Raw genomic sequence first — 18,666 nt, 5'->3', positions numbered from 1 at the left:
TAAAATGTCTTCTAACATAGGAGGAAGCTTACATTTATGAGCTCTGAACCAACCCTTTCTAGGTTATTGGATTTTCAATTACTAAAATAACTGCACTAAATATTGACTTCGTTGCCTGAAAGAATTAAAGCACTTTTCCAAAGCAGAAATTCCTAGGAGTTAATATACATCCTGCAAGACTTTAATCTCTTCTAGTGTAGTTAATATTTTACCTTTATTTGATAATTTTTGTATGCTCACTTAGAAAAATATATTTAATGCCCCCCCCCCAAAAAAAAACAACAACAACAGACTTTTCTTTTGTATTTAAGACTTGAGTCTTGTTCTTCCAGAGAATTCTTTCACTGTCTAGAGAGTATTACAAAATCAACATACATACAAAAACTAAGGTGAAATGGCTTCACATGCAACTCCTAAATTATCTGCTATAAATTTTACACAGAGAGATCGAAGATGTTACTTTCCAATACGCATTAAGCTTTTCTGCCTGGCAACATAATAAAAAATAACAGTACAGTTTTCATTAACAAAATATAGACTAGCAAAAAGCTTTGGCCCTTAACCTTATCTTCTCTTACCAGCTTCCATGCAGGCGAAAAGCACAATAGAGACATAAAGAGCATAAGTGTGGGCAGACACACATTTGACAAGTCCAAGGGCTGATATGAAAAGGCAACTATTTACAGCAGCACCTTTGGGTATCAGAGGCTTTTGCGAAATAAGAGCGCTACCCTGAATAATCCAACAGATATGGTGATATCAATTAGCAACCAGGGGCTAGTGCTAGCAAGGACGATGGGAGGATTAAGCATTTTGCTGCCTAAGAGGAGACAGAAAGGCAGAAGCCTTGGGAGGAACCCAAACTCAGTTCAAACCCTAGCTGTGCCGCCTAGAAATCTGTTGACCTCAGTCAAGTTATTTAATTCAGAACCAGGTTTCTTTATCTGCAAATTAAGAATGTCTTCTTCCCAGAGTTAGGTACTCCCATAACCTTCACAAACCTCTAGCACAGAATTTCTAAACCACTTGGTTATAAAAGCCTTTTGTTCTCTGTCTCCTCCACGAAAGTGAGTCACTGGAAGGCAGGAGCCACATCTAAAACCAAGCAAATACTGAGTACTCATTAAAGTAACATTTCATCCAAGGAGTTAATCTAGGGATTATGAACCCTTGACATTAAGCTTAGCACATGCCGGTTAGTAATATCTGTGCCTCCTTCTTCCTCCCATATGAGAGGGTCATTCCAATTGCTCTAGATTTACATGGCACCAGATCTGCTATTTTCTTCTGACAAATCATTTCCTACCCTGGATTATAGATTGGGTTTATTTCCTGTCTTCCAATCTTGAGGATAGAACTTGTGTTCTGCCTCTTAGTTTTCATCTCTGCAGCATCTGATGTATTGCAAAAGTACATATAGATAAATGAGTATGAATAAATGGATAAAAGGATAAATAAATAACCTAAAGTTCATGATTCAGACTTAAATCGCTGACCATTTCAGAAGGATGGAAAATATATTCTTTTTTACAAGTTCTTATACTTCCTGGGCAGCATGAAAGAAATGCTTTTTTTTTCTGGTTTTATTTAACTCTACTAGAGAACTCCCAGGGAAACAGAAAACTGGGGGGAAAAAGAGTAAAATAAGGTCTAAATGGGCATCATTACTGCTACACATTCTGCATCTTGACCTTCACCTTGGAGTTTGGCCAGGTACCAACTGTGAGTCTGAGGGTGATTGATTTGAGCAGTCACATAAGTGTCAAGTGTGGTCAAGGCTGCCCCCAAACTGAGTCATAACAAAAGCAAGCTAGAGCCCTGGCTGTGCAGGGTCCGGGTGACACAGACTCTGCCCCATGGAGTTAAACATGCTCGCTGCCCTCAAATTTAACCCGATACCAATGTCACAAGTTGAAGTTAGTACATAGTCAATCTGACTCAATAGAGCTTTTAAAAATGTTCTTAACTCTCATTAGAAACTGAAGTAGCACAGTAATTTAATGATGAATCTGAATGCAATTATGATAATTAAAATAGCAACTTAATTTTATGCTGTCTCTGAAAAATGCTCAACCCAAGGGTTGCATATTCAAAGTCTGAGTTACACTGGTTAATGCCCTTGATTTGTATTATAAACTGGTAAATGTGATAAAGTTCAATTAGTCAAATTTATGGACTATATGCCCTTAAACTATTACTACATATTTTAGACTGTGTTAGTTTTTGCTGTTAAAAGAATTCTTAGGATGGTCTTCGAGAAAATAACAGTAATATATTGCCCTGGGTCTCGGGTTCCATTCCCAGTCAAGGGCAGGTATCTTGGTTGCAGGTTTGATCCTCAGCCCTTGTCAGAGGCGTGTGGGAGGCAACCAATCAATGTGTCTTTCTCACATTGGTCTCTCTCTCTCTCTCTCTCTCTCTCTCTCTCTCCCTCTCTCCCTCTCTCCCTCTCTCCCTCTCTCCCTCCTTTCCATTGTCTCTAGCAAAAACAAACAAACAAACAAACAAAAAATCAATGGAAAAATATCTTGGAGGGAGTATTAAAAAAAGTAATCTATTATTATTCATTGATTGTTTTAATGTAAAACTTCGAATTGCTGGGATAAAGATATATAGGACAGAGGTGTATGATCCACCAAGGAAGTGAAACTTTGGCTTGGCGGGGTTGACAAGTAGGGAGATATACCATTTCAAAGGTGCTGGGACACAGAGCATATACAGAAGCCAGGAAGTAGAAATCAGCCAGGCAAAGAGTGTGAATGTATTTGTACATGTTTGTGTACAGCCATGCATGTATGCACTAGCATACAACATGTGCACCATCTGTGCATAAGCACATGATGCATGGAATGGGGTGAGGTATAACGGAGGATTCTGCCAGGCAAAAGAACGCATATGCCTTGCTTTCAACCCTCAAGTGATTTTGTTGGGCGGTAGTTAAGGAGAGATGTGAAAACCTGCCAGAAATGGCAGGCAAGGGCTAGATCACAAAAAATGTTCTGATGCCAGGTTAAGAGTTTGGAATTCATAGAGCATAAATGCAATTGCAATTCTTAATTTAACTATAGGATTCAGTTTGGGTTTACTAAGACTTAAACTACAAGAAATGTGGTGTGAACATGTTTTGTTTCATACTCCGTGTATACTACTAGTAGATATCAAACCCTTCCCTTTCCCACTTTGGAGACAAAGTTCTCTAACTCTCCCATGATTTTACAGGTGCTCATTTCACATTCTGTCACATTTTGGACAATTTTATTGTCCAAAATTTTTTTTATAATTAAGGTTCTACCTTTAAGAATTATTTTGCAGTTGAAAATTTTTATCATTAATGTCTACTCAATTCCTAAGAACAGCACAAAAATAGGGGGGAAAAAACACCCCTTCAGAAATTAAAAAAACCCACATACATACAAAGGCACAGATAGACACAGATGTTTCCATAAGTATGACATCTGTAGACCAAACCATTGGGAGTTTAATTTAATTTTAAAAATTCATCCAGATGTCTAGTATTTCACAGATGCTGATTAGGTGGCTAGCTCATAATTTATTTTAGAGATTTGAGGTCTATGGTAAAGAAAGTCACATACACAGTGTATACACATACACGTGCATGCATGCACACATGTATACACAAGTAAGGGACCAGTTGCTTTGGACAATAAGATAAAATGACCACTAGATGATCAATTTAGTTTTAATTCCCCTCTTATTGTGCAGGCCATACACCAGAACCTGAACAAGGCTGCATGGCAGGTTCGTTAAGCACTTTAGGTCCTTACTGCCTCCCTCATCCATTATGCTGAAGAAGATACCATGTTCTTGTCCGCATGAAAATTCACTGTGGAATTCTTCTGTGATTCAAGGAGGGGTTCATATGTAATGTATCTAGTTCAAAATTCTTATCAGCCTAATGGAACCCGCAAAATAACATGCATCTTGATTTCCTCATGCACGAAAAGAACGTGACGGGATTTTCTGTTATTCCACGTCGCCCCTAATATGCAATGTGTCATCACTGATTCACATGCAAAGAGCCTGGAACCACAATATTCAACTGAGCATTGGGTGCCCCCCCGCCCCGCTTCTGAATGTCCCTTCTCTTTTTCCATCTCTCTAGATATCTGCTACCACACACCCGGCTAGCACTTATCACACATCTTGAGAAGGGGACACTTGATCAAGTCTCTTTCTTGGACCAATCTGAAGCATGACATGAGCCAATGCTAAGAAAGGAAAAAAGCACTTTCATTTCAAATCAATGGTCTCACATGGGTGCTTGAACTCCTGTGCCAAGATGCATGCAATAGGGCCCTTTATCACGGCAGTGATTGTCCCGGGGAGGCTTTGTTTGGGACAATGGGTCAGAAAAGAAAGACCCCAGAAACTAGCACAATTTCCACGATGCCAAAGAGGCATTTATACCCAGCTGCACCAGATCTATAAGTGCTGATAGAAATGTGTCCCTTTTCAAATGATTTTCTATTGCCTCATAGAGTACAACAGGAGCTATGGATTCATAAGACACAAAAGCTTTTTTTTTCTTCTTAAAGAAAATGCACAGTACTAATTATAAAGGCCTGGTATAGTGGGACATTTTTAGGACAGGTATTAAAGACAGAATCTTGTATGTAAATATGTGTACAGAATATTTATATGTAATATACACCACACTAAACATATATGTATTACGATACCAAAGATACATAGCTTTCTGATGTCAAGCCCAGCTTGTACTTGGTTACACTTTTCATTATACATTTGGGATATTTGAAGCCTATGTCAAGAAAAGCAAACTTTGCCCATCTTCCCTTTGAGAACAGAAACAAAGCAAATTCCTACTTGTCTCCTGCTGGAAACTGTCTGTTTTCTAAATGACATTGGCATTGGCTTTTCCTTACAAACTATTCATCTACCACCTTTATTTTCAGATCACCTTTCTAACGATTTTCCTCCTGGCTAAATGGAAAGGGAAAAAGGGTCTGTGTCTAGTTTTGCCTGGCACGGGGCCTGATATAAATAAGATAATACTCAGGAAAGGAAAGAGCTCAGACTTTGTGACCTCATTATTGACTGACTTTCCCAAAGAGGCTTTGTTTCCTGTTGTACTTGCTTGCAGGCGCTGGCCATCATTTTACATCAGATATCTTCTTTATCATTAGAAAAGTCTCTTTATCGCTCCAAGTCCCTGAACAAATAATGTGCATTCCAATAAACATTTAGAGCCAATTATTAATCCACAGCAAATAAAGGCTCCTTTGCATTCACTGACTTTCTCAATGATAGATTCACAAGTATTTCACTCTTGGCACCTTTGGGAGGTTGAGTGCAACATCCCTGGATTATAATTTCATATTTTAAAAAGGGAGGGTAAATAGATACAACAAGACTAAATTATAAATGAAAAGCGCAAATTCAAATTGTAACGTAGTACCTTTATCTAGTGAATATATTGGCAATTCACTGAGAGTTGATAGAGAATTGTGTAATAGAGTCCAGGAGAAATGTTCTCAGATCTTGCCAATTAGGCTAATTAACTCCCGATTGCTAGTCACTAAGGGGCATTAGAAATGTCAAGCATTCTTTACCTGTACAACTAGAGAATCTCAAAGAAAAAAACAAACAAACTTTAGGGGTTAAACTTGATGACCTTTATGAAAACTTTCACCTCTGAAATTTGATGAGCAATATCTCAGAATTCCTTAGATTAATGAGGACCATTTTTCTTTCATGGAACCATCTACTCACAAAAAAAAAAAAAAAAAAATCTAAAGCTTTGCTATGCTTTAACTCAAGAACAAACTCATGACTTCAAGTTTTAAAACTACTTTTTATCTTTTATATAAAAAGTGCTTGGTAAAGAAAAAAATAAATAAAAGGATTATGTAAGTATGTATTCTTAACAAACATGTCATCTAGCAATAAAAGGATGTAAAGACATAAAGATCGTATTTTAAGAAGAATATGGTACGGTAGCTAGAAAAGTATGGGTTTTTATGGGAATTCACAGGCAGAAGGATAAAGAGGAACGTGTATACCTTTAAGAAATTTAAAAGGACAGTATAAGAAACAAAGACAAAAGAAGTGTGTCTGTAGTGGAAAATACTGCAGGTGAACCATGAAAGAAATGTTTGAAAAGGTAGGTGGTGGTCAAATCACAGAGGGCCATGAAGTTCAGCAGAAAGATAAACTGAAGGTTTCTAAGTACTGTGACCTATGTACTGTCTAGCATAAACAGACAGCAGGATGAAGAAGATTGTCAAGGGGCAAGAATTGAGGCTAGGGCAATTGTATGGGCAAGACACCCACCTGCAATGCCAGGAAATGGGTAGTAACCGTGTGTAAAAGAAGAAAAGATGTTTTCTTGGGACTGTGAGGGCAGTGGATTCCAACAACTGAATCAACATGTGAACTGAGATAGTGAGAAGAGCCAAAGACAACGAGAAGGTTTCAATTCTGAACTGCAGGACCAAAAATAAAACTAGGAAAACAGGATGAACAGAAAGTTGGGGATGATGGTCAAGATGAGTCTACCAACCTGTATAACAGAAGTGCTGACAAGCCATCCAAGTGAGTGACTCAATTCTGATGGAAATTTAGGTCAGAATTGAGGAAAAGAACAAGATTAGAAATGTGGGATGCTCAGACATCTAGGCACAAGTGACAGTTGAAGCCATGGGGGACTATTGTATTTTATTGTTCACTCACACAGTGCCCCCTCCCTGGAGGAGATATTCTTCCTTGCCCATTATAATCGGGCTTGACCATGAGACTTGGCAGTGGAAGTGAGAGATATGTTATAAATTCACTTCCATTAAAAAGCTTTAAAAGCCTATTGATTCATGACTTTCTTTTCCGTCTTCCATAGAAATGGTAATATTAATAGTGACTGCTTCATTAGCCTGGGCCTGGAATTAAATGAACATGGAAAGAAAACCAGAGCTGATGTGCTATGTGAGTGAGAAAGGATTAGTTGTTGCCAAAGCCCCTGGGATTTCGAAGTTGTTTATTACTGCAGTATAATCTAGCCTAACTAACTGATAAGCACTTGGAATAAATAAGGTTTCTCAAAAAGGGAAAGTAAAGAAAGATCAGAGGTCCTAGCTGGTTTGGTTCAGTGAATAGAGTGTGGGCCTGTGGACTGAAGGATCCCAGGTTCAATTCTGGTCAAGGGCACCTGCATGGGTTGTGGGCTCGATTCCCAGTAGGGGGCATGCAGGAGGCAGCCAATCAATGATTCTCTATCATCACTGATGTTTCTATCTCTGTCTCCCTCTCCCTTCCTTTCTGAAATCATATATATATATATATATATATATATATATATATATATATAACAGGATGGCCTAGCATAAGACTAAATCCAACACCTCTGAAGTTGTCATTTTATAGAAAAAAAAAAGAAGAAAAAAATAAACACCAACTGAGTTATATTTGCCAAGTTACTTTGAGCATAATTTCTTATTTTTTATCATTAATTTTTTTAAAATAAAACTCTTGTATTAAAAAACACACACAACTTGCTAGATCAGACAAAGTTATTCTAGCCAACTTTGAAAATGAAAATATTTATTCTATGAAATATTCTGTAATACATAGCAACCACCCTCAAGTACTAAAATTTTTTTGAGTGTTCAAATTATTTTTTAAAATATTACTTTTGTCTTGTAAATGTTTCTTGTAAATTCATCAATCTAATACTCCTCATTAGGCCACAAAGACTCAACTTATGTTTTAATGTTAGGGAGCATCTTTCTTGCCTAGAGATAGGGGAGCTAGGCTTTCTGTGAACAGTCGGTAGTTCATCACTGAGCATTCTCTATTACTCACCACTCCAGCATGCAGACTGACATTAAGTAATAAAAGAGAATTCCAAGATCATAAAATTAGTGAATAAAAGCTTACCCAATGTGTCATTTAGACATATTTGTTAGCCCAAGGCAGCAATTAAAACCCATAATATATGATTTAGGAATTTAAGAGGAATTGTTTTCACAGCTCTCTTTTTATTAAGTAGAACTGGGATGAAAACTTGTTTTTTTATGAGTATTCTATTTCTTATATGTTTGAGAAACCCAGGAAAAACTACAAGTCAATTTTATAATTCAAGTCCACATTACTTCTTGCCCTTTTCACTATTGTTGCCCAGCTTTCTCTTAAGGTTCTTATCTACCAAAGCATTGTCTATTTAGCCTTTTTAAAAGCAAATAGTTTTTTATATATTTGGATTATTTTTATTAAGAGTAATCTGGTAAAATTAGTAAAATGTGATTTAATACACATCTATATCTTTTATGTATAGATAAGTCTCAAAATCACAAAATAACCTTGTGCATTAATCAAAATGGTTAATATTTTTTTTATTAAAAAATACATGAACTTTAATTCTTTAGTCTTATCTCTCTCTCTGTCTGCCTCCAAGTATTTAACTGTTCTAGGGAAATGCCTCAGAGACCCATCTTATTTTCTGGGTTGTGTTCCTTCCTCATCTGTAGGAGGAAACAGTAGTAAAAAAAAAAAAGCCAAGAAATTGTGTTGTGTTTTTTTTTTTTAAAAAAAAAAAAACAACAACAACAACACTCTAATTGGTTAGGATAGGTACCTCTGATTTATATTGCAATAGAAATGAGATAACAATTTATGACATGACTGGAGCTTTCTTAGGCTACTTCTTATAGACAGTTTTGTGGAAATCCCCATTTGATAAAATTTGGCTTAAAATACCAGGTTAGTGTGCTAGAAACCTTAGTCTTTCAACCTATGGGACTGTTGTTTTTGTATGTGTGTGTGTGTGTGTGTGTTTTTGGGGGGTGTGGGGGTTGAGTACAGATTCCTATAGATTAGGAGAACAATGTCCTTCTTGATGCTCATAATTTTCTTCATTTGGCTTTAACATATTTGTACCAACTTTATAGATTTGACTATCTCTTCTGCCTTTCTGGAATTTTCTCTAGCTCTAGTTTGAAAGGGAGTTTCACCATTTCAATGCTATTCCAACCAGTGGGCAACTTCCAGCATCCCCACTGGGAATCGGTTTATTGTATGTAGGTTGTCACCCACAGGCCAATCCATTCCACTTCTAAAAAAATGTATCCATTCCACTTCTAAAAGGACAGAGTCTTGGTGACTGCCGTCATTTATGTTTTGGTCTTTAAGTTGAGAAATGGAAAAATGCATTCAAAACAGAGACAACCCATGTGGGAGCCTTCCCTAACTCAAGTTAGCAGCTCTACCCACCATGTAAGTATATATTGTTAAATGATGTGCATCCTCAATGTAACAGAGACTTTTGCATTTTAAAGAGGAGTCAAGAAATTAAGAATAGAGCTACCATATGAACCAACAACCCCACTCCTAGGTATATAACAAAAAAACTCAAACTCATTTATACGCAAAAATATATGCACCCCTATGTTCATTGTAGCATTTTTCACAGTGGACAAGACATGGAAATAGCCAAAGTGTCCCGCGATAGAGGGCTGGATAAAGAAGATGTGGTACATATACACAATGGAGTACTACTCAGCCATAAGAAAGGATTAAATAACATCATTTACAACAACATGAATGGACCTTGAGAACATTATGCTAAGTGAAATAAGTCAGAGAGAAAAAGCTAAGAACCATATGTGGGATAAAAAACTGAAATTTATGAACACAAACAGCAGTGTGGTAGTTGGCGGGGGTTGCGGGCGAAGGGAGTCCTAATATGAGGTGACAGGAGAAGATGACTTTGGGTGGTGGAAACATAGTGCTACATACAGATTTTGTAACTTAGAAATCCATACATAAACCTATGTGTTCATGTTGGCCAATGTCACCCCAATAAAATTAAATTTAAAAAAAGAGGAGTCAAGGAAACCCAAATAGCCGTTATTGATTAAAGTGTCTAAGAATAGAAACATTTGGAGGCAAGCAAAAACTTTACATTAAACTCTTTACAACAAGCTCATCTCTCTAAATCAAACCCATGCCTTTGTTCTCTCTACCTACTTTCTTTTTACAAATGAAACACATTTCTTTATGGAAATTATGGCTTTAGGGATGCCAATCTGTGCTCTAATATCTGGGAACAAAAATTAAACTCACCTGCTTCATTACTGCTCACTCCCTGTTAGCTCCCCAAAAGAAGGGAATATGTTTTAAATTAATAGAGAAAAGATTAATGCTTTCCCTGGGAGTTGTACATCTAAATTAATAAAACAACATAATCCAGCTCTTACTCTGGATATCAAAGAAGTGAAGATGACAAGCACTTCATTTTTACCTGTAAGTATGTTGTTACACAAAATTAAACGAATCAGAGAATCGAGGGGGTGAGAGAAAATTCAGCATCCAATAGACATTTTACTCAGCACCTACACCTGGTGACAGTGTACAAAGATGACAAAGGCACTCAGCTTCAGGGAGTACACAGGGTTCTCAGGGAGGACAGCATGATGCATCTACCAATAACACCTGGGTAAGGAACAATGATGTTGTCATGGGAACTTGGAGAGAATATCATCACCCATTACAGATTCACATAGGAACAGGCATATCCCCAGATCCTATATGTGTCTAATGGATGCAAGCAGGTGTCATAAAGTCACGATGATCTGTTCTATTTGCTCACTGTAGCACTTTATATTTTTATCAGTCAGGGCCAGGAGAGTTTCCTCTAGTTAAGACTACCTATGATGATATGGATGCTTCCTGATCATTGCCAGTGGAAGGGACTGGAAACCATGTACCAGCTCTTCTGTTTTAGACAGTAGTGTATTAAATGTACATCCATACATCACAGAGGACTTTCATGTAAAATTTGAGGACCAGTGTTCTTATATTTTCACATGTCAGCTTAGGGAAACCCCACGGACTTCCCCTGCTGCAAATAAACTAGCTGTTTGCAGGAGCTATCCCAAGGGGCCATTCAGAGGCCATTATTTCATGAGAAGACTCTGTTAAAAAGAGTAATTGGTATCAATAACACTTACCTGTGTATGCAGAGGAAAGGTTACCCAGCCGTAACAAGCCCAGGATTACCTAAAACACTGCACTGCTTGGGATTTATGAGAATAAGGCCTGTCGGTAATAATGCCCTTACTGGGGCCTTCTCAATTCATTTGGCATACCGTGTTGTGTACGCACCGTTCAATCAAATCTGCCATGCAGTCTCAGGCTGGAGTGCTGCATACTAGATGCAAACAATGCGCGTCAGCAAGGTTCACTTCTCAACAAGGGTTATTGGGGACATGGCTTCAAATGCCTTTATGACTCTGGTGTTGCTTTCAAACAGTCACGGGACTGTTTCAAATGCAAACTCTGTAGTATAACGTGATTATTTTAGTGTCTGAAGGGTATTAAAAAAAATGAGGGGAAACAAATACCATCACATAGAAAGATGGATCATGCATGAATCAATGTGGCAGGAACATAGGTAAACAGACACAGGGTTAGACAAGGGAAGAAGCCCCAAAGAACAATGATGGTGACAGCAAGAACAACAACAACAACAACAACAACAACAACAACAACAACAAAGATCATTGTTTAACCTGTTTTGTCAGAGCTGGTGTTGATGGTATTGGTAGTGATGGAGGTGAAGGTAGTCTTTGCGCTGTCCTTGGCAGTGACAGATTTCTGCTTATTTTTCATGGCTTCCAGTGCTTTGAGCTTCTTGGCATGTTTCGTGCCTTTGTAGTGGGCCGCAGCCTGGCTCTACAAAGGAGAACAAAATGAACCATGCAATCAGGCTCATTTCTAAACTAGCATTCTCTGTATTATTGCAAATACAGACTCCCTTTCAATAATCGGTACCATTCAAGCTAATTTTGGCCGTGGCCAAACAGTAGGGTTCTATTTAGAATGATGCTAGAAAGCAATGGGAATCGAGTTCTAAAACCTCTGGTTGGGAGGAGGAAGGAATATTCGATTGCTTCCCTTCAGAGACATGTAGCTGAACACTAACCACATCAACAACATTTTCTTTGCGGAGTGGAAGAAAAATAAGAATTTACACCTGTGTTGCCTTTGTTCTGCCACAGAAGATGCTGGGCTCCCAAATAACAAGGGCCCTAGAAAGAAATAGCTCTCACCTTCTTGGCCTGGGAAATGTGTTCCTCTTTCTACAATGTGTCTTATTAATACAGCCCCCAACAGGTGTCTAGAAGAAAAACTTCACATATAACAAGGGAAGTGGCACTCAGGAGGCTGAGATTGAAGCTTGAGAGTTCAAAATCAAATGCATTGCCTAAGTCCAAATGGAGTACACAGAAGCTGGGTAATTTTCTGATTCTTTCTTTCTGCTTGCTTCCCATAGAGGGTGGCCTTAGAAATTCAAGGTAGAGGCATTCTTTCAACATGTGAGTCTTTCATGCCCGGTCCATTGTCAGGAGGCTACAGTGTGTTTTGACTATGTAATAGGGCCAATGCAATTCTTTTGTCTGTGCCTTCTTATATATATATTTTAAAATAGTAGTATATATTTTTGCAAGTTTATATTTTCTTAAAACTATCTTTTTATGGTACTGGAGAGACACATTCATTGAGATAGATAATCATCTTAAAGATATCTATATTTATTAATGTTTATTTATTTGGGGGAAAGCCTTGGTGGCTTGGGGTGGACTGGGAGTGAGCAGGGAAATTCTTAGATCAGAAGGATTCCCAGCTCAAAAACCTTTCAAAATGTCACCTCGCAAAGAAGCCATCTCAGTGGAGACCTCTGCCTGTTAGACTACCCATTACTTCCAAGGTTCGCCCCAGCTGGTTTGGCTCAGTGGATAGAGCGTTGGCCTGAGGACTGAAGGGTCCCAGGTCAGATTCCGGTCAAGGGCACATGCCCAGGTTGCAGGCGTGGTTCCCAGTAGGGGGCATGCAGGAGGCAGCTGATCAATGATTCTCTTTCATCATTGATGTTTCTATCTCTCCCTCTCCCTTCCTCTCTGAAATCAATAAAAATATATTAAATAAATAAATAAACTCAAGGTTCCATTTTGCAAGAAAAATAATAATCACACTGTCCTCTTCATCACAGCAACTGTGGTAGGTAGGGTGTTGCAGTATATATCTTTATAAATGATAAACAATTAATCTACACCTTCATTTGCATCATTCTGACAAGTATCCTCAAAGGATTAGGTACCCTTATTGAAAGAACACTGGACAAGGAAATTATATATTAGAAACAGTTTGAACAGAAAGGACACTCATGCATCAGTTACAAGTTTCCCAACAACACGTAACATCAAAAGACATAGTGTGAGTCAAAATATGAAGTTAAGACTGGCTATAGTTAATTGACGAACCAGCAATAGATTGGACTGGTTTGATTCTACATGGAGAATGCAACTTTGATGGACAGAGCGGTATGTCCCTTTTTATTTTCTGCCTAGTTTTTCTTATTAATAAATCAAGTCCTTTAGACATATCTTTTGAGGACAATATGCTATACTCAATTAAATCCACAATATAGTGCGTCATCTTCTCTAGGCAACTGGCTACATACTTTTCCTTAAAGCAAAGTTCCTCTCTTCTCTCTGTCAGCATTCCTACCCCTGGTATAGTAGTGAATGTTTTAGATACAATACCTATTAAAGATAGTGTTTAAATTAACATTAATAGCTACACGTATATCTCTAAAATAGACATTTTAAGGCTTCTAGTAAATCTGCATTTTCAGTGGTATTTCCAAGCAAATAACACTTTGTTTTAGAATACCATAGGACCAGGAGAGTGTCACTATTTTGGAAATTAAGAAACACTCGAAAAGAACCCAGCAAGAAAAAAGAATACTTATACCCCCCAAATACTCTCCATACAGATACAACTAAGCCAATGATTCCCACCAGTGAAATGGCTCAGGAAGTTGTGGAAGAAGGGGATAACAAAATGACTAATAGTTGGTGTGTCCCAATTGAGACACCGGATATATTAAAAAGCAAAAGAAAACAAAAAAATAAAAAATGCACACTCATTTGTTAATTGAACAACAGTCCCAAAGCACCCTGATAATAATCATCTTAATTAAAAATTATCTGATTCAAAGAAAGACAACTAAGCCTCCCTCAAATTTGGGGAAAAAAAAATCCAGTGATATGAAGGTCCAAAGTGCTATGGAGAACCCATGATGTGTAGAATTTCGGGGAATGAAGGTGTACAGAAGGCAGATAGCACTAGAGGAGATCAATGTAATTGTGATGGTGCAGGTGTGTGTCTTGAGGTGGAAATGGACATACCAGTTGGAAACCGAATGCAGACAGATAACCCTTCTGGGTATTATAAATTTTCTTTGTCATCCATCCTTATTTATTGTTTGTAGAATTTATTGGACTACTTTTAGGTCACGTTAGTATTACTTTTTCTATGTATAGTAACCCCATAACTCTTGGTCCAACTGAATACAGGTGTATTGTATAAAAGTGTATTCCTTGTATAAAAACATAAACCACAAAAAAACTAAGAAACAAAACAAAAACCAACTCAGCCAGCTCTTCTTACTCTTACTACTCCCCTTTCTGCCACTTTGCTGGACTGGATAGATTATGCAGCCATATCTAATCTTTCTGTGACTGTAACCTAAGTAAGTATCCTGCTGGGAGATTTTTTTAAAGCAGCAGTTGGCCAGAGATGTCTCTGTGGGCCTCATCTGGGCAGAGAGACGTTGGATGTAACGGAGCACACCACATTCCCTCCAAGGTTGTTTCCTGTTATTTATTAGCCAGTTTCTGAGTCAAGTCTTTCCCAGAAACCTGGGAACCGTCAGACACAAGCAAACAATTACTTCTTCACAGGAATAATTCCAAGGTTAAAGACGTGTACTACTTCATTATGGCACATTTCCGAGTTTTGTATTTGAAAACTAAAAACAGAATCAGATGATCAGAGTACACACAGAAGTGAGCAGAACAATAAAAATTGGACTTTGACAACCTACTTTTAAATAACAAGTGGAATATTGGGGTACTGTGTAATAAAAATCACTATTACCGACTTTGAAATAGCACATGATACCAGCAAATCTAACAAGCTGACATTAAAGATATGCACACACATTCCTGAAGAAAAGAATGATGCCACTTTAAATGTCATCACCACACCCTAGGCATCAGTAGCCAGTCAGACTGTTCAGTCATCAAAGTGTATCTTCAGAATTTCAAAATGTCTTCCAGTTTAAAAACAGTGGAAGTTCCAAAGCAGATAAAAATAACTGTTGAGTGGCTAACATTTGGGAGAAGTATCATCCTTCTGAAACACACACACACACACACATTATTTTACTTATCTAAGTAAGAGGATTCTTTTTAAAACACTATTACTGTGAAACTCACAGGATATTTAATGTTCATGTATCATTTTATTCCTTTAGCACCACTACCTGGTATACTGTTTGTTACTCAACATCTCTTTTATATAAAGGTGTCTTAATATGTTTTTTTTTATACTAGGAAGTATATTGTAAGTATATGTATCTGATTACCAAAACCAATTAATTTTCATGAACACATCATTCCAAAAGGAAAACGTGATCTTTGTTAGTTGATATCGTAATTTTACCACATATTAAATTTATTGAAATAAAATATGAGAAAAATGAACAGTAGTTATTAAGGAAGTTGCCATGTTCTTTGGAGAGGGCAGAGATAACACATGAGTCAGAGGGATTCTTTTTTATAATTATCTGATTTTGAATATTTTAGCTGAGATTATTATTTGGAGATGAAGACAAAAATGAAATGATAAAACATGATATAGTATCCTAAACTCTAAAACACTTACTTTAGATTTATATTTGAAGAACTATTTTTAAAAAAAGTTTACAATTTTGATTAATCAGTATGTCATTCTTAGGTGGCATACACTCACTCAAGTCTAATGTGGAGGCAGTGGGCACAAGGCTTAGCCATATGGATTAAGACCAATATGCATTCTGTTTGGTCAGTGGCTAGTGAAATATTTTGAATATCACATTTGTATATACCAATAGAAGATTTCCAAGTCCTGATTCCATCTTAATCCCCTTTTTCTCAACTCAGCTTAATTGAACATTCCTATGAAGCATTAGTTCTCAAAGGGTGGTCTCCAGAGCAGTAGCAGCAATAGAAGCCGGGAGCTTGTTAGAGATACAAATTCTCAACCTCCATCCCAGTCCTACTGAATCAGAAACTATGGAGATGGGGCTCAGCAATCTGTGTTTTACAAGCTCTTCTGGTGATTCTGATGCAAACGAAAGTTTCAGAGCCACTCATCTTAATATTAGTGGACTTTTTACAAAGATGACCCCTTCTTCTATAAGTAGCCAAAGTCTAGTTGTTGTTTTTTAAGATTAATGCATAATTATTTGAAGATGGAACATCTGCATGTGTCTAAATGTCAGCAATATGCATTACCCAGAAAAATTATCAAAAGTTTCTTTCCTTAAGAACAAGTCATACAAAGAAGTAAAAAATAACTCAGATACATATGTAATTGGAAAATGTCTACCCAAGACGGATTAAAGCAAAATAGCAAATCAACCTTGAAAATCTCCATACAATCCTCAAATCCCATATAAGTGCTTTCCAAGTCCTTGTGACTTTCTCTTTTGAATTTTTATTTTTTCTCTCCAAGCTAATTATTATTGCATCATGACCCTTGGACCCCTTTTTTTTTTTTTACCTCTCTACTGAATGCTTTGCCATAATCCATTCTGTGGTGCTGGGCGAATCCCCAACTCTATGAGAATATAAGCAAAGCTAAGCCCTGTATCACAATTTTTATAGCATTACTATAACAAGTATCTAATTCACTATTTTTCATTTGCATTAAACTACTGTAGTGTTAGTCATATCCTGGTTTTTTCATTATGTATGTGGGACTTTTTTATTGAGGAAAACTTCTCGCCAGCAGGCAAATAAAAACCACTCCAGTAAGCCAAGAAGAGTGCTTTTTCTGTTACTCCACTTAAACGATTTGAAGGAGAAATTTACAGATAGAAGAGCCCACTGTTTACATTTTCCTTACTGCTGTGAATACATGTTCCTTTCAAATTCTCTTACATAATAGGGGAAATGATGTAATATAGGTATTTTTATTCCTTAATTAAATGTCCCATAAAGAGTATTTATTAATTTATTTTAACTTGTGATTGTGTAGTTAATGCAGAAGTAGATGGCTACATTATGAATAAAAATGAAAATTCACTGGCATTGAGTCCCAAAGTAAAAAACATGATTCAATTATGAGTGTTCTCTCTGAGCTCAAGTGATGGATGCCTTGTTTTAAATGTAATGTGTCCCTGTCTTCTGCACTCTTCAGTAGAGAAATGAACAATAACAGTCATAGGAATAGGAAAAAAAATAGAATAAAGAAGATAATAGCACCAAGAGTAAAGTAATTTTTATACACTACCACTACTCACTGAAACTAAAAAAAAAATCTAAATAAACAAAGGAGAGGCATGTCATAATTTCTCAGATACATTAGGTAACTCTAACTTTTATTTTATAAGCAAAGAAAATATCCTGTTACTAAGTGCTTATGTGGTTGGAAAAAAATAATCTAGATGGACTCAACTTTTCAAAGCTCTTCACCTCATCTACAAACATTCACGATTTTTAAACATTAAGCATTTAATGTGTTCAAGAATCTAATGTGAATGATAAAGTAGGGAGTACTCATTTGAGTGAAGAAAGCTCATTTGAGAGGTTTTGCCTGGTTCCTGTTGTGAAACCATCTTTTTCAGTATATTTAGAATCAAAACAGCTACCTCACTGACCTCTAATGTTGGGCCCCTGACTGGGAGACACAGGCTGGCAGTGGGCTCTTGAAGCCGGTGTGCATGGTCCAAATGAGCTAAAAGGAATATTTGGATCTGGCTAAGTAGGCTTAATATTTTGGGGGGCTTTTTGTAAGCCTGGGACCTCACGTGGGTTTTAACTCTAGTGATATAATCACAAAAATGTCTTGTATGAAACCGAGATGTATTAGAAACAACAACACATTTTCTAACTACTTAATCAGTGTTCAATATCCATCCTTGCACAATGCCCATAGCTTAATACTTTTCTCTGTGTGTGATTGTCATGTACCATTTAAAAGTTTGGAGGTAATTAGAAATGTTGAATTTAATTATGTCCGAGGGTCAAGCTGTCATAGGTATTGGTATCAGCAGCAGAGAAAAATGTCTTATTTCCTGGCATGAAGTGCATGCTTCCTCTAAGTAACCCCCACTTCCTCCTCCAGGCAGTCTACCTACCTCAAGTCCCCACCTCTCAGTCACAGTCACAATGTCATTCTCTAGCAAGGGAATCTGCTTGTAGTGCAGATAAAGGATGGATGTATATCCCTTTTATTCTCTTAAGAAAGATACCCCGGGAAGAAATCATTTTTTTTAGCCTTTGTATGACTAGTTCTCTCTGCATAACACCTTATTTTGCTGACAGATGTCTATTATCACATGTCACCTACTCCATGTAGTGTGGGGTATGCAGTGTTGGGTACCACTGATGTCACTGCCATAAGAAGGGTTAAATGTCTGTTTCTTCTAAAAAAAAAAAGTGAATCTATCAACAGACAGGGAAAGACTTAATGTTCCTTGTCATTGTGTCCCTAAGTCCTAATCTAGATCTTTAAACAAGTGCCTATGAAATGCACTTGAATTAGCTTCACATTCTTACTTCAACATGGAAATATGCATATGGC

General features: G+C 37.2%; 1 protein-coding gene across 1 annotated transcript in view; it reads right to left on the bottom strand.

Moving 5' to 3' along the window:
- The window catches only part of ZNF385D (zinc finger protein 385D), a gene marked incomplete at its 5' end in the record, with an annotated part of 281,502 nt that overhangs the window by 69,436 nt on the left and 193,400 nt on the right, over positions 1-18,666 (bottom strand). The window contains one exon of the mRNA XM_079795585.1: positions 11,541-11,703. Coding sequence (XP_079651711.1) covers positions 11,541-11,703 — 163 coding nt within the window. The remainder of the gene's footprint in view (positions 1-11,540; positions 11,704-18,666) is intronic.

This window comes from Cnephaeus nilssonii (assembly GCF_951640355.1).
Source record: "Cnephaeus nilssonii genome assembly, chromosome: 17".
NCBI classification, from domain to species: Eukaryota; Metazoa; Chordata; class Mammalia; order Chiroptera; family Vespertilionidae; genus Cnephaeus; species Cnephaeus nilssonii.
Note: the sequence above shows the minus strand (reverse complement) of the source record. Positions and strands in the feature narration are given on the sequence as shown.